This window comes from Ascaphus truei, unplaced genomic scaffold, assembly GCF_040206685.1.
Source record: "Ascaphus truei isolate aAscTru1 unplaced genomic scaffold, aAscTru1.hap1 HAP1_SCAFFOLD_385, whole genome shotgun sequence".
In the NCBI taxonomy this organism is placed as follows: domain Eukaryota; kingdom Metazoa; phylum Chordata; class Amphibia; order Anura; family Ascaphidae; genus Ascaphus; species Ascaphus truei.
The window spans coordinates 313,680-330,763 of NW_027456715.1; the positions used below are offsets into that span (position 1 = coordinate 313,680).

At 54.4% G+C, this 17,084-nt stretch overlaps 1 protein-coding gene across 1 annotated transcript in view; it reads left to right on the forward strand.

Annotated features, from left to right (window-relative positions):
* Positions 1-17,084, forward strand: part of PLOD3 (procollagen-lysine,2-oxoglutarate 5-dioxygenase 3) — a 135,797-nt gene that overhangs the window by 98,606 nt on the left and 20,107 nt on the right. Inside the window, 6 exon segments of the mRNA XM_075583818.1 lie at positions 1,189-1,293; positions 2,229-2,284; positions 2,287-2,353; positions 8,753-8,894; positions 13,280-13,393; positions 14,601-14,666. Of these exon segments, the coding sequence (XP_075439933.1) occupies positions 1,189-1,293; positions 2,229-2,284; positions 2,287-2,353; positions 8,753-8,894; positions 13,280-13,393; positions 14,601-14,666 (550 nt within the window).

Genomic DNA, 17,084 nt, shown 5'->3' on the forward strand with positions numbered 1-17,084 from the left:
GTGTGAGACGCCCTCTTTTCCCATCACAGGGAGGCACTGCTGTCCCTATTACCTTATAGGAATCCCCTGTGTGTGAGATGCCCTCTTATCCCATCACAGGGAGGCACCGCTGACCCTATTACCTTATAGGAATCCCGTGTGTGAGACGCCCTCTTATCCCATCACAGGGAGGCACCGCTGTCCCTATTACCTTATAGGAATCCTGTGTGTGAGACGCCCTCTTATCCCATCACAGGGGGGCACCGCTGTCCCTATTACCTTATAGGAATCCTGTGTGTGAGACGCCCTCTTATCCCATCACAGGGAGGCACCGCTGACGCTATTATTTTATAGGGACCCCGTGTGTGAGACGCCCTCTTATCCCATCACAGGGAGGCACCGCTGTCCCTATTACCTTATAGGAATCCCCTGTGTGTGAGACGCCCTCTTATCCCATCACAGGGAGGCACCGCTGACCCTATTACCTTATAGGAATCCCGTGTGTGAGACGCCCTCTTATCCCATCACAAGGAGGCGCCGCTGTTTCCTTTACCTTATAGGAATCCCGTGTGTGTGTGAGACGCCCTCTTATCCCATCACAGGGGGGCACCGCTGACCCTATTACCTTATAGGAATCCTGTGTGTGAGACGCCCTCTTATCCCATCACAGGGAGGCACCGCTGACGCTATTATTTTATAGGGACCCCGTGTGTGAGACGCCCTCTTATCCCATCACAGGGAGGCACCGCTGTCCCTATTACCTTATAGGAACCCCCCGTGTGTGAGACGCCCTCTTATCCCATCACAGGGGGGCACCGCTGTCCCTATTACCTTATAGGAATCCCCTGTGTGTGAGACGCCCTCTTATCCCATCACAGGGGGGCGCCGCTGTCCCTATTACCTTATAGGAATCCTGTGTGTGAGACGCCCTCTTATCCCATCACATGGGGGCACCGCTGACCCTATTACCTTATAGGAACCCCCTGTGTGAGACGCCCTCTTATCCCATCACAGGGAGGCACCGCTGACCCTATTACCTTATAGGAATCCTGTGTGTGAGACGCCCTCTTATCCCATCACAGGGGGGCACCGCTGTCCCTATTACCTTATAGGAATCTCTGCTGTGATAATTTGGGGTCAGAGGTTGGACAGAATGGAGGGATCTGGTTGGCTATTGTGTTTATCGGGTTTCCTCCTTCTCCCCCTCAGGGACATGTGCCGGCAGGACGAGAGCTGCGGATATTACTACAGCCTGGATGCAGACGTGGTGATAACCAACCCGGACACCCTATATATACTGATCCAGGAGAATAAGTGAGGGGGGGGGCTATATATACTGATCCAGGAGAATAAGTGAGGGGGGGCATTATATACTGATCCAGGAGAATAAGTGAGGGGGGGGCATTATATACTGATCCAGGAGAATAAGTGAGGGGGGGCTATATATACTGATCCAGGAGAATAAGTGAGGGGGGGGCATTATATACTGATCCAGGAGAATAAGTGAGGGGGGGGCTATATATACTGATCCAGGAGAACAAGTGAGGGTGGGGGCTATATATACTGATCCAGGAGAATAAGTTAGGGGGGGGCCTATATATACTGATCCAGGAGAATAAGTGAGGGGGGCCTATATATACTGATCCAGGAGAATAAGTGAGGGGGGGCCTATATATACTGATCCAGGAGAATAAGTGAGGGGGGCCTATATATACTGATCCAGGAGAATAAGTGAGGGGGGGCGGGCATTATATACTGATCCAGGAGAATAAGTGAGGGGGGGAGGGCTGTATATACTGATCCAGCAGAATAAGTGAGGGGGGAGGGGGCGGGCATTATATACTGATCCAGGAGAATAAGTGAGGGGGGAGGGGGCATTATATACTGATCCAGGAGAATAAGTGAGGGGGGAGGGGGCGGGCATTATATACTGATCCAGGAGAATAAGTGAGGGGGGAGGGGGCGGGCATTATATACTGATCCAGGAGAATAAGTGAGGGGGGGAGGGCTGTATATACTGATCCAGGAGAATAAGTGAGGGGGGGGGGGGGCTGTATATACTGATCCAGGAGAATAAGTGAGGGGGGAGGGGGCTGTATATACTGATCCAGGAGAATAAGTGAGGGGGGGGGGGGGGCTGTATATACTGATCCAGGAGAATAAGTGAGGGGGGGGGGGGCTGTATATACTGATCCAGGAGAATAAGTGAGGGGGGGGAGATAATGACACACTGACCTCTCTCCCCACAGGAAAGTCATTGCCCCCATGGTGTCACGCAGTGGGAAGCTGTGGTCCAACTTCTGGGGGCTCTGAGCCCCGAGGGCTACTACGCCCGCTCTGAGGACTACGTGGATATAGTCCAGGGGAAGAGAGTGTAAGTGTCACTGTGTCACCTGCGGGGGGAGGGACAGGCTCATAGCTCCCTTCTGTCTGTGTCACTGTGTCACCCTGCGGGGGGAGGGACAGACTCATAGCTCCCTTCTGTCTGTGTCACTGTGTCACCCTGCGGGGGGAGGGACAGGCTCATAGCTCCCTTCTGTCTGTGTCACTGTGTCACCCTGCGGGGGGAGGGACAGACTCTTAGCTCCCTTCTGTCTGTGTCACTGTGTCACCCTGCGGGGGGAGGGACAGGCTCATAGCTCCCTTCTGTCTGTGTCACTGTGTCACCCTGCGGGGGGAGGACAGTCTCATAGCTCCCTTCTGTCTGTGTCACTGTGTCACCCTGCGGGGGGAGGGACAGACTCTTAGCTCCCTTCTGTCTGTGTCACTGTGTCACCCTGCGGGGGGAGGGACAGGCTCATAGCTCCCTTCTGTCTGTGTCACTGTGTCACCCTGCGGGGGAGGGACAGGCTCATAGCTCCCTTCTGTCTGTGTCACTGTGTCACCCTGCGGGGGGAGGGACAGTCTCATAGCTCCCTTCTGTCTGTGTCACTGTGTCACCCTGCGGGGGGAGGGACAGGCTCATAGCTCCCTTCTGTCTGTGTCACTGTGTCACCCTGCGGGGGAGGGACAGGCTCATAGCTCCCTTCTGTCTGTGTCACTGTGTCACCCTGCGGGGGGAGGGACAGACTCATAGCTCCCTTCTGTCTGTGTCACTGTGTCACCCTGCGGGGGGAGGGACAGTCTCATAGCTCCCTTCTGTCTGTGTCACTGTGTCACCCTGCGGGGGGAGGGACAGGCTCATAGCTCCCTTCTGTCTGTGTCACTGTGTCACCCTGCGGGGGAGGGACAGGCTCATAGCTTCCTTCTGTCTGTGTCACTGTGTCACCCTGCGGGGGAGGGACAGCCTCATAGCTCCTTCTGTCTGTGTCACTGTGTCACCCTGCGGGGGGAGGGACAGGCTCATAGCTCCCTTCTGTCTGTGTCACTGTGTCACCCTGCGGGGGGAGGGACAGTCTCATAGCTCCCTTCTGTCTGTGTCACTGTGTCACCCTGCGGGGGAGGGACAGTCTCATAGCTCCCTTCTGTCTGTGTCACTGTGTCACCCTGCGGGGGGAGGGACAGGCTCATAGCTCCCTTCTGTCTGTGTCGCTGTGTCACCCTGCGGGGGGAGGGACAGACTCTTAGCTCCCTTCTGTCTGTGTCACTGTGTCACCCTGCGGGGGGAGGGACAGGCTCATAGCTCCCTTCTGTCTGTGTCACTGTGTCACCTGCGGGGGGAGGGACAGTCTCATAGCTCCCTTCTGTCTGTGTCACTGTGTCACCCTGCGGGGGGAGGGACAGACTCTTAGCTCCCTTCTGTCTGTGTCACTGTGTCACCCTGCGGGGGGAGGACAGGCTCATAGCTCCCTTCTGTCTGTGTCACTGTGTCACCCTGCGGGGGGAGGGACAGGCTCATAGCTCCCTTCTGTCTGTGTTACTGTGTCACCCTGCGGGGGGAGGGACAGTCTCATTGCTCCCTTCTGTCTGTGTCACTGTGTCACCCTGCGGGGGGAGGGACAGACTCATAGCTCCCTTCTGTCTGTGTCACCCTGCGGGGGAGGGACAGGCTCATAGCTCCCTTCTGTCTGTGTCACCGTGTCACCCTGCGGGGGAGGGACAGACTCATAGCTCCCTTCTGTCTGTGTCACTGTGTCACCCTGCGGGGGGAGGGACAGGCTCATAGCTCCCTTCTGTCTGTGTCACTGTGTCACCCTGCGGGGGAGGGACAGGCTCATAGCTCCCTTCTGTCTGTGTCACTGTGTCACCCTGCGGGGGAGGGACAGTCTCATTGCTCCCTTCTGTCTGTGTCACTGTGTCACCCTGCGGGGGAGGGACAGGCTCATAGCTCCCTTCTGTCTGTGTCACTGTGTCACCCTGCGGGGGAGGGACAGGCTCATAGCTCCCTTCTGTCTGTGTCACTGTGTCACCCTGCGGGGGGAGGGACAGTCTCATAGCTCCCTTCTGTCTGTGTCACCTGTGTCACCCTGCGGGGGAGGGACAGACTCATAGCTCCCTTCTGTCTGTGTCACTGTGTCACCCTGCGGGGGGAGGGACAGACTCATAGCTCCCTTCTGTCTGTGTCACTGTGTCACCCTGTGGGGGGAGGGACAGACTCATAGCTCCCTTCTGTCTGTGTCACTGTGTCACCCTGCGGGGGAGGGACAGGCTCATAGCTCCCTTCTGTCTGTGTCATCCTGCGGAGGGAGGGACAGGCTCATAGCTCCCTTCTGTCTGTGTCACTGTGCCACCCTGCGGGGGAGGGACAGGCTCATAGCTCCCTTCTGTCTGTGTCACTGTGTCACCCTGCGGGGGAGGGACAGGCTCATAGCTCCCTTCTGTCTGTGTCACTGTGTCACCCTGCGGGGGGAGGGACAGGCTCATAGCTCCCTTCTGTCTGTGTCACTGTGTCACCCTGCGGGGGGAGGGACAGGCTCATAGCTCCCTTCTGTCTGTGTCACTGTGTCACCCTGCGGGGGGAGGGACAGGCTCATAGCTCCCTTCTGTCTGTGTCACTGTGTCACCCTGCGGGGGGAGGGACAGTCTCATAGCTCCCTTCTGTCTGTGTCACCCTGCGGGGGAGGGACAGTCTCATAGCTCCCTTCTGTCTGTGTCACCCTGCGGGGGGAGGGACAGGCTCATAGCTCCCTTCTGTCTGTGTCACCCTGCGGGGGGAGGGACAGTCTCATAGCTCCCTTCTGTCTGTGTCACTGTGTCACCCTGCGGGGGGAGGGACAGTCTCATAGCTCCCTTCTGTCTGTGTCACCCTGCGGGGGGAGGGACAGGCTCATAGCTCCCTTCTGTCTGTGTCACCCTGCGGGGGGAGGGACAGGCTCATAGCTCCCTTCTGTCTGTGTCACTGTGTCACCCTGTGGGGGGAGGGACAGTCTCATAGCTCCCTTCTGTCTGTGTCACCGTGTCACCCTGCGGGGGGAGGGACAGGCTCATAGCTCCCTTTTGTCTGTGTCACTGTGTCACCCTGCGGGGGGAGGGACAGACTCATAGCTCCCTTCTGTCTGTGTCACTGTGTCACCCTGCGGGGGAGGGACAGTCTCATAGCTCCCTTCTGTCTGTGTCACTGTGTCACCCTGCGGGGGGAGGGACAGGCTCATAGCTCCCTTCTGTCTGTGTCACTGTGTCACCCTGCGGGGGAGGGACAGGCTCATAGCTCCCTTCTGTCTGTGTCACTGTGTCACCCTGCGGGGGGAGGGACAGTCTCATAGCTCCCTTCTGTCTGTGTCACTGTGTCACCCTGCGGGGGGAGGGACAGTCTCATAGCTCCCTTCTGTCTGTGTCACTGTGTCACCCTGCGGGGGGAGGGACAGACACATAGCTCCCTTCTGTCTGTGTCACTGTGTCACCCTGCGGGGGGAGGGACAGACTCATAGCTCCCTTCTGTCTGTGTCACTGTGTCACTGTGTCAGCCTGCGGGGGAGGGACAGACTCATAGCTCCCTTCTGTCTGTGTCAACCTGCGGGGGGAGGGACAGTCTCAAAGCTCCCTTCTGTCTGTGTCACCCTGCGGGGGGAGGGACAGGCTCATAGCTCCCTTCTGTCTGTGTCACTGTGTCACCCTGTGGGAGGAGGGACAGTCTCATAGCTCCCTTCTGTCTGTGTCACCCTGCGGGGGGAGGGACAGGCTCATAGCTCCCTTCTGTCTTTGTCACTGTGTCACCCTGCGGGGGGAGGGACAGACTCATAGCTCCCTTCTGTCTGTGTCACTGTGTCACCCTGCGGGGGGAGGGACAGGCTCATAGCTCCCTTCTGTCTGTGTCACTGTGTCACCCTGCGGGGGGAGGGACAGGCTCATAGCTCCCTTCTGTCTGTGTCACTGTGTCACCCTGCGGGGGGAGGGACAGACACATAGCTCCCTTCTGTCTGTGTCACTGTGTCACCCTGCGGGGGGAGGGACAGGCTCATAGCTCCCTTCTGTCTGTGTCACTGTGTCACCCTGCGGGGGGAGGGACAGACACATAGCTCGCTTCTGTCTGTGTCACTGTGTCACCCTGCGGGGTGAGGGACAGACTCATAGCTCCCTTCTGTCTGTGTCACTGTCACCCTGCGGGGGGAGGGACAGGCTCATAGCTCCCTTCTGTCTGTGTCACTGTGTCACCCTGCGGGGTGAGGGACAGACTCATAGCTCCCTTCTGTCTGTGTCACTGTGTCACCCTGCGGGGGGAGGGACAGTCTCAGAGCTCCCTTCTGTCTGTGTCACCGTGTCACCCTGCGGGGGGAGGGACAGTCTCATAACTCCCTACTGTCTGTGTCACTGTGTCACCCTGCGGGGGGGAGGGACAGGCTCATAGCTCCCTTCTGTCTGTGTCACTGTGTCACCCTGCGGGGGAGGGACAGGCTCATAGCTCCCTTCTGTCTGTGTAACTGTGTCACCCTGCGGGGGGAGGGACAGGCTCATAGCTCCCTTCTGTCTGTGTCACTGTGTCACCCTGCGGGGGGAGGGACAGACTCATAGCTCCCTTCTGTCTGTGTCACTGTGTCACCCTGCGGGGGGGAGGGACAGGCTCATAGCTCCCTTCTGTCTGTGTCACTGTGTCACCCTGCGGGGGAGGGACAGGCTCATAGCTCCCTTCTGTCTGTGTCACCCTGCGGGGGGAGGGACAGACTCATAGCTCCCTTCTGTCTGTGTCACTGTGTCACCCTGCGGGGGGAGGGACAGGCTCATAGCTCCCTTCTGTCTGTGTCACTGTGTCACCCTGCGGGGGGAGGGACAGACTCATAGCTCCCTTCTGTCTGTGTCACTGTCACCCTGCGGGGGAGGGACAGGCTCATAGCTCCCTTCTGTCTGTGTCACTGTGTCACCCTGCGGGGGGAGGGACAGTCTCATAGCTCCCTTCTGTCTGTGTCACTGTGTCACCCTGCGGGGGGAGGGACAGACTCATAGCTCCCTTCTGTCTGTGTCACTGTCACCCTGCGGGGGAGGGACAGGCTCATAGCTCCCTTCTGTCTGTGTCACTGTGTCACCCTGCGGGGGGAGGGACAGTCTCATAGCTCCCTTCTGTCTGTGTCACTGTGTCACCCTGCGGGGGGAGGGACAGACTCATAGCTCCCTTCTGTCTGTGTCACTGTGTCACCCTGCGGGGGAGGGACAGTCTCATAGCTCCCTTCTGTCTGTGTCACTGTGTCACTCTGCGGGGGAGGGACAGGCTCATAGCTCCCTTCTGTCTGTGTCACTGTGTCACCCTGCGGGGGGAGGGACAGACTCATAGCTCCCTTCTGTCTGTGTCACTGTGTCACCCTGCGGGGGAGGGACAGTCTCATAGCTCCCTTCTGTCTGTGTCACTGTGTCACTCTGCGGGGGAGGGACAGGCTCTTAGCTCCCTTCTGTCTGTGTCACTGTGTCACCCTGCGGGGGGAGGGACAGGCTCATAGCTCCCTTCTGTCTGTGTCACTGTGTCACCCTGCGGGGGGAGGGACAGGCTCATAGCTCCCTTCTGTCTGTGTCACTGTGTCATCCTGCGGGGGGAGGACAGTCTCATAGCTCCCTTCTGTCTGTGTCACTGTGTCACCCTGCGGGGGGAGGGACAGACTCATAGCTCCCTTCTGTCTGTGTCACTGTGTCACCCTGCGGGGGAGGGACAGACTCATAGCTCCCTTCTGTCTGTGTCACTGTGTCACCCTGCGGGGGAGGGACAGACTCATAGCTCCCTTCTGTCTGTGTCACTGTGTCACCCTGCGGGGGAGGGACAGACTCATTGCTCCCTTCTGTCTGTGTCACTGTGTCACCCTGCGGGGGGAGGGACAGACTCATAGCTCCCTTCTGTCTGTGTCACTGTGTCACCCTGCGGGGGAGGGACAGACACATAGCTCCCTTCTGTCTGTGTCACTGTGTCACCCTGCGGGGGGAGGGACAGACACATAGCTCCCTTCTGTCTGTGTCACTGTGTCACCCTGCGGGGGGAGGGACAGTCTCATAGCTCCCTTCTGTCTGTGTCACTGTGTCACCCTGCGGGGGAGGGACAGACTCATAGCTCCCTTCTGTCTGTGTCACTGTGTCACCCTGCGGGGGGAGGGACAGACACATAGCTCCCTTCTGTCTGTGTCACTGTGTCACCCTGCGGGGGAGGGACAGGCTCATAGCTCCCTTCTGTCTGTGTCACTGTGTCACCCTGCGGGGGGAGGGACAGTCTCATAGCTCCCTTCTGTCTGTGTCACTGTGTCACCCTGCGGGGGAGGGACAGACTCATAGCTCCCTTCTGTCTGTGTCACTGTGTCACCCTGCGGGGGGAGGGACAGACACATAGCTCCCTTCTGTCTGTGTCACCGTGCGGGGGGAGGGACAGGCTCATAGCTCCCTTCTGTCTGTGTCACTGTTTTATGAGGTTTTCTCTTTATTTTAGTGGGGTGTGGAATGTCCCATATATCGCTCACTCCTATCTTATCACGGGGGACACACTTCGCAAGGAGCTATCGAACAAAAGGGTTTTCACTCTCGATCAGACAGACCCCGATATGTCTTTTTGTAAGAGCATCCGAGAAAAGGTGAGTAAATTATATTGTTTTAGATCTTAAAAAAAAAAAGTTATATACAGGCATACCCCGGTTTAAGGACACTCACTTTAAGTACACTCGCGAGTAAGTACATATCACCCAATAGGCAAACAGCAGCTCGCGCATGCGCCTGTCGTCACGTCCTGAACAGTAATACCGCCTCCCTACCTTTACCAAAGCTGTGCGCAAGTGGGGAGACTATAGAGCCTGTTACACATGTGTTATTTACATCAGTTATGCACGTATATGACGATTGCAGTACAGAACATGCATCGATAAGTGGGAAAAAGGGAGTGCTTCACTTTAAGTACATTTTCGCTTTACATACATGCTCCGGTCCCATTGCGTACGTTAATGCGGGGTATGTCTGTGTTACATAGTTACATACATGCTCCGGTCCCATTGCGTACGTTAATGCGGGGTATGCCTGTGTTACATAGTTACATACATGCTCCGGTCCCATTGCGTACGTTAATGCGGGGTATGTCTGTGTTACATAGTTACATACATGCTCCGGTCCCATTGCGTACGTTAATGCGGGGTATGCCTATGTTACATAGTTACATACATGCTCCGGTCCCATTGCGTACGTTAATGCGGGGTATGCCTGTGTTACATAGTTACATACATGCTCCGGTCCCATTGTGTACGTTAATGCGGGGTATGCCTGTGTTACATAGTTACATACATGCTCCGGTCCCATTGCGTACGTTAATGCGGGGTATGCCTGTGTTACATAGTTACATACATGCTCCGGTCCCATTGCGTACGTTAATGCGGGGTATGTCTGTGTTACATAGTTACATACATGCTCCGGTCCCATTGCGTACGTTAATGTGGGGTATGCCTGTATTACATAGTTACATACATGCTCCGGTCCCATTGCGTACGTTAATGCGGGGTATGCCTATGTTACATAGTTACATACATGCTCCGGTCCCATTGCGTACGTTAATGCGGGGTATGCCTGTGTTACATAGTTACATACATGCTCCGGTCCCATTGCGTACGTTAATGCGGGGTATGTCTGTGTTACATAGTTACATACATGCTCCGGTCCCATTGCGTACGTTAATGTGGGGTATGCCTGTATTACATAGTTACATACATGCTCCGGTCCCATTGCGTACGTTAATGCGGGGTATGCCTGTGTTACATACGTGCTCCGGTCCCATTGCGTACGTTAATGCGTGGTATGCCTGTGTTACATAGTTACATACATGCTCCGGTCCCATTGCGTACATTAATGCGGGGTATGCCTGTGTTACATAGTTACATACATGCTCCGGTCCCATTGCGCACGTTAATACGGGGTATGTCTGTGTTACATACATGCTCCGGTCCCATTGCGTACGTTAATACGGGGTATGCCTGTGTTACATACATGCTCCGGTCCCATTGCATACGTTAATCCGGGGTATGCCTGTGTTACATACATGCTCCGGTCCCATTGCGCACGTTAATACGGGGTATGCCTGTGTTACATACATGCTCCGGTCCCATTGCGCACGTTAATACGGGGTATGCCTAATATATCATATATATCCCTAAGATAATAGGGACAGCGGTGCCTCCCTGTGATGGGATAAGAGGGCGTCTCACACACAGGATTCCTATAAGGTAATAGGGACAGCGGTGCCTCCCTGTGATGGGATAAGAGGGCGTCTCACACACGGGATTCCTATAAGGTAATAGGGACAGCGGTGCCCCCCTGTGATAGGATAAGAGGGTGTCACACACACAGGGGATTCCTATAAGGTAATAGGGACAGCGGTGCCCCCTGTGATGGGATAAGAGGGCGTCTCACACACAGGGGATTCCTATAAGATAATAGGGACAGCGGTGCCCCCCTGTGATGGGATAAGAGGGTGTCTCACACACGGGATTCCTATAAGGTAATAGGGACAGCGGTGCCCCCCTGTGATGGGATAAGAGGGCGTCTCACACACACAGGATTCCTATAAGGTAATAGGGACAGCGGTGCCCCCCTGTGATGGGATAAGAGGGCGTCTCACACACACAGGATTCCTATAAGGTAATAGGGACAGCGGTGCCCCCCTGTGATGGGATAAGAGGGTGTCTCACACACAGGATTCCTATAAGATAATAGGGACAGCGGTGCCTCCCTGTGATGGGATAAGAGGGCGTCTCACACACGGGATTCCTATAAGGTAATAGGGACAGCGGTGCCTCCCTGTGATGGGATAAGAGGGCGTCTCACACATGGGATTCCTATAAGGTAATAGGGACAGCGGTGCCTCCCTGTGATGGGATAAGAGGGCGTCTCACACACACGGGATTCCTATAAGGTAATAGGGACAGCGGTGCCTCCCTCTGATGGGATAAGAGGGCGTCTCACACACACAGGATTCCTATAAGGTAATAGGGACAGCGGCGCCTCCCTGTGATGGGATAAGAGGGCGTCTCACACACACGGGATTCCTATAAGGTAATAGGGTCAGCGGTGCCCCCCTGTGATGGGATAAGAGTGCGTCTCACACACGGGATTCCTATAAGGTAATAGGGACAGCGGTGCCTCCCTGTGATGGGATAAGAGGGCGTCTCACACACGGGATTCCTATAAGGTAATAGGGACAGCGGTGCCTCCCTGTGATGGGATAAGAGGGCGTCTCACACACACGGGATTCCTATAAGGTAATAGGGTCAGCGGTGCCCCCCTGTGATGGGATAAGAGGGCGTCTCACACACGGGATTCCTATAAGGTAATAGGGACAGCGGTGCCTCCCTGTGATGGGATAAGAGGGCGTCTCACACACATGGGATTCCTATAAGGTAATAGGGACAGCGGTGCCCCCCTGTGATGGGATAAGAGGGCGTCTCACACAGGGGATTCCTATAAGGTAATAGGGACAGCGGTGCCTCCATGTGATGGGATAAGAGGGCGTCTCACACACACGGGATTCCTATAAGGTAATAGGGTCAGCGGTGCCCCCCTGTGATGGGATAAGAGGGCGTCTCACACACACGGGATTCCTATAAGGTAATAGGGTCAGCGGTGCCCCCCTGTGATGGGATAAGAGGGCGTCTCACACACACGGGATTCCTATAAGGTAATAGGGTCAGCGGTGCCCCCCTGTGATGGGATAAGAGGGCGTCTCACACACACGGGATTCCTATAAGGTAATAGGGACAGCGGTGCCCCCCTGTGATGGGATAAGAGGGCGTCTCACACACGGGATTCCTATAAGGTAATAGGGACAGCGGTGCCCCCCTGTGATGGGATAAGAGGGTGTCACACACACAGGATTCCTATAAGGTAATAGGGACAGCGGTGCCTCCCTGTGATGGGATAAGAGGGCGTCTCACACACGGGATTCCTATAAGATAATAGGGACAGCGGTGCCTCCCTGTGATGGGATAAGAGGGCGTCTCACACACAGGATTCCTATAAGGTAATAGGGTCAGCGGTGCCTCCCTGTGATGGGATGAGAGGGGGCGTCACACACACAGGATTCCTATAAGGTAATAGGGACAGCGGTGCCTCCCTGTGATGGGATAAGAGGGCATCTCACACACGGGATTCCTATAAGATAATAGGGACAGCGGTGCCTCCCTGTGATGGGATAAGAGGGCGTCTCACACACAGGATTCCTATAAGGTAATAGGGACAGCGGTGCCTCCCTGTGATGGGATAAGAGGGCGTCTCACACACGGGATTCCTATAAGGTAATAGGGACAGCGGAGCCCCCCTGTGATGGGATAAGAGGGTGTCACACACACAGGGGATTCCTATAAGATAATAGGGACAGCGGTGCCCCCCTGTGATGGGATAAGAGGGCGTCTCACACACACGGGATTCCTATAAGGTAATAGGGTCAGCGGTGCCTCCCTGTGATGGGATAAGAGGGCGTCTCACACACGGGATTCCTATAAGGTAATAGGGACAGCGGTGCCTCCCTGTGATGGGATAAGAGGGCGTCTCACACACGGGATTCCTATAAGGTAATAGGGACAGCGGCGCCCCCCTGTGATGGGATAAGAGGGCGTCTCACACACAGGGGATTCCTATAAGATAATAGGGACAGCGGTGCCCCCCTGTGATGGGATAAGAGGGCGTCTCACATACACGGGATTCCTATAAGGTAATAGGGACAGCGGTGCCCCCCTGTGATGGGATAAGAGGGCGTCTCACACACAGGATTCCTATAAGGTAATAGGGACAGCGGTGCCTCCCTGTGATGGGATAAGAGGGCGTCACACACATGGGATTCCTATAAGATAATAGGGACAGCGGTGCCTCCCTGTGATGGGATAAGAGGGCGTCTCATACACGGGATTCCTATAAGGTAATGGGGTCGGTGGTGCCCCCCTGTGATAAGAGGGCGTCTGTGTGTAAGCGGCTTCTCTCTCTTTAGGGCGTGTTCATGCAGATTAGTAATCGGGATGAGTTTGGGCGTCTGATTTCCACCTCCAAATATAATACGTCTCATCTACACAACGACCTGTGGCAAATATTTCACAATCCTGTGGTAAGGAGGTGTGTGTGTGTGTGTGTGTGTGTGTGTGTGTGTGTGTGTGTGTGTGTGTGTGTGTGTGTGTGTGTGTGTGTGTGTGTGTGTGTGTGCATGCGCGCGTGTGCGTGTTGTAAAATGCCCCTTTTCTCTCCCCCTATTAGAAATCCCCTTTACTCTCTCCCCCTATTAGAAATCCCCTTTACTCTCTCCCCCTATTAGAAATCCCCTTTACTCTCTCTCCCTATTAGAAATCCCCTTTACTCTCTCTCCCTATTAGAAATCCCCTTTACTCTCTCTCCCTATTAGAAATCCCCTTTACTCTCCCCCTATTAGAAATCCCCTTTACTCTCCCCCTATTAGAAATCCCCTTTACTCTCTCCCCCTATTAGAAATCCCCTTTACTCTCTCCCCCTATTAGAAATCCCCTTTACTCTCTCTCCCTATAAGAAATCCCCTTTACTCTCTCCCCCTATTAGAAATCCCCTTTACACTCTCTCCCTATTAGAAATCCCCTTTACTCTCTCTCCCTATTAGAAATCCCCTTTACTCTCTCCCCCTATGAGAAATTCCCTTTACTCTCTCCCCCTATTAGAAATCCCCTTTACTCTCCCCCTATTAGAAATCCCCTTTACTCTCTCCCCCTATTAGAAATCCCCTTTACTCTCTCCCCCTATTAGAAATCCCCTTTACTCTCTCCCCCTATTAGAAATCCCCTTTACTCTCTCCCCCTATTAGAAATCCCCTTTACTCTCTCTCCTCCTATTAGAAATCCCCTTTACTCTCGCCCTATTAGAAATCCCCTTTACTCTCTCCCCCTATTAGAAATCCCCTTTACTCTCTCCTCCTATTAGAAATCCCCTTTACTCTCGCCCTATTAGAAATCCCCTTTACTCTCTCTCCCTATTAGAAATCCCCTTCTCTCTCTCCCTATTAGAAATCCCCTTTACTCTCCCCCTATTAGAAATCCCCATTTCTCTCTCCCCCTATTAGAAATCCCCTTTACTCTCTCCCCCTATTAGAAATCCCCTTTACACTCTCTCCCTATTAGAAATCCCCTTTACTCTCTCTCCCTATTAGAAATCCCCATTTCTCTCTCCCCCTATTAGAAATCCCCTTTACTCTCTCCCCCTATTAGAAATCCCCTTTACTCTCTCCCTATTAGAAATCCACTTTACTCTCTCTCCCTATTAGAAATCCCCTTTACTTTCTCCTCATTTTTTAGGATTGGAAGGAGAAATATATTCATGAAAACTACTCTAAGATCTTCACTGAGAATTATTTTGAGCAGGTATCGGATACATACCTAACCCTAATACCGGATACATACCTAACCCTAACACCGGATACATACCTAACCCTAATACTGGATACATACCTAACCCTAATACCGGATACATACCTAACCCTAATACCGGATACATACCTAACCCTAACACCGGATACATACCTAACCCTAACACCGGATACATACCTAACCCTAATACCGGATACATACCTAACCCTAACACCGGATACATACCTAACCCTAATACCGGATACATACCTAACCCTAATACCGGATACATACCTAACCCTAATACCGGATACATACCTAACCCTAATACCGGATACATACCTAACCCTAATACCGGATACATACCTAACCCTAACACCGGATACATACCTAACCCTAACACCGGATACATACCTAACCCTAACACCGGATACATACCTAACCCTAACACCGGATACATACCTAACCCTAATACCGGATACATACCTAACCCTAATACCGGATACATACCTAACCCTAATACCGGATACATACCTAACCCTAATACCGGATACATACCTAACCCTAACACCGGATACATACCTAACCCTAATACCGGATACATACCTAACCCTAACACCGGATACATACCTAACCCTAATACCGGATACATACCTAACCCTAATACCGGATACATACCTAACCCTAATACCGGATACATACCTAACCCTAATACTGGATACATACCTAACCCTAACACCGGATACATACCTAACCCTAATACCGGATACATACCTAACCCTAACACCGGATACATACCTAACCCTAATACCGGATACATACCTAACCCTAATACCGGATACATACCTAACCCTAATACTGGATACATACCTAACCCTAACACCGGATACATACCTAACCCTAATACCGGATACATACCTAACCCTAACACCGGATACATACCTAACCCTAACACCGGATACATACCTAACCCTAACACCGGATACATACCTAACCCTAACACCGGATACATACCTAACCCTAACACCGGATACATACCTAACCCTAATACCGGATACATACCTAACCCTAATACCGGATACATACCTAACCCTAACACCGGATACATACCTAACCCTAACACCGGATACATACCTAACCCTAATACCGGATACATACCTAACCCTAATACCGGATACATACCTAACCCTAACACCGGATACATACCTAACCCTAACACCGGATACATACCTAACCCTAATACCGGATACATACCTAACCCTAATACCGGATACATACCTAACCCTAACACCGGATACATACCTAACCCTAATACCGGATACATACCTAACCCTAATACCGGATACATACATAACCCTAACACCGGATACATACCTAACCCTAACACCGGATACATACCTAACCCTAACACCGGATACATACCTAACCCTAATACCGGATACATACCTAACCCTAACACCGGATACATACCTAACCCTAATACCGGATACATACCTAACCCTAATACCGGATACATACCTAACCCTAATACCGGATACATACCTAACCCTAATACCGGATACATACCTAACCCTAATACTGGATACATACCTAACTCTAATACCGGATACATACCTAACCCTAATACCGGATACATACCTCGCATTGTTATACCGTATTTCCTCGATTCTAAGACGCACCCATTTTCACATGTCTGAAATAGAGACGCGTCTTAGAATCGATGTACTAAAAACGTGCCCCCCCCCGTGCGTCCGTGTCCTGTCTGTCCCCCCCCCGCGCGTCCGTGTCCTGTCTGTCCCCCCCGTGCGTCCGTGTCCTGTCTGTCCCCCCCCGCGCGTCCGTGTCCTGTCTGTCCCCCCCGCGCGTCCGTGTCCTGTCTGTCCCCCCCGCGCGTCCGTGTCCTGTCTGTCCCCCCCCGCGCGTCCGTGTCCTGTCTGTCCCCCCCGCGCGTCCGTGTCCTGTCTGTCCCCCCCCGTGCGTCCGTGTCCTGTCTGTCCCCCCGCGCGTCCGTGTCCTGTCTGTCCCCCCCGCGCGTCCGTGTCCTGTCTGTCCCCCCCCCGCGCGTCCGTGTCCTGTCTGTCCCCCCCGCGCGTCCGTGTCCTGTCTGTCCCCCCCGCGCGTCCGTGTCCTGTCTGTCCCCCCCCGCGCGTCCGTGTCCTGTCTGTCCCCCCCGCGCGTCCGTGTCCTGTCTGTCCCCCCCGCGCGTCCGTGTCCTGTCTGTCCCCCCCGCGCGTCCGTGTCCTGTCTGTCCCCCCCGCGCGTCCGTGTCCTGTCTGTCCCCCCCCGTGCGTCTGTGTCCTTTCTGTCCCCCCCGCGCGTCCGTGTCCTGTCTGTCCCCCCCGCGCGTCCGTGTCCTGTCTGTCCCCCCCCGCGCGTCCGTGTCCTGTCTGTCCCCCCCCCCGCGCGTCCGTGTCCTGTCTGTCCCCCCCGCGC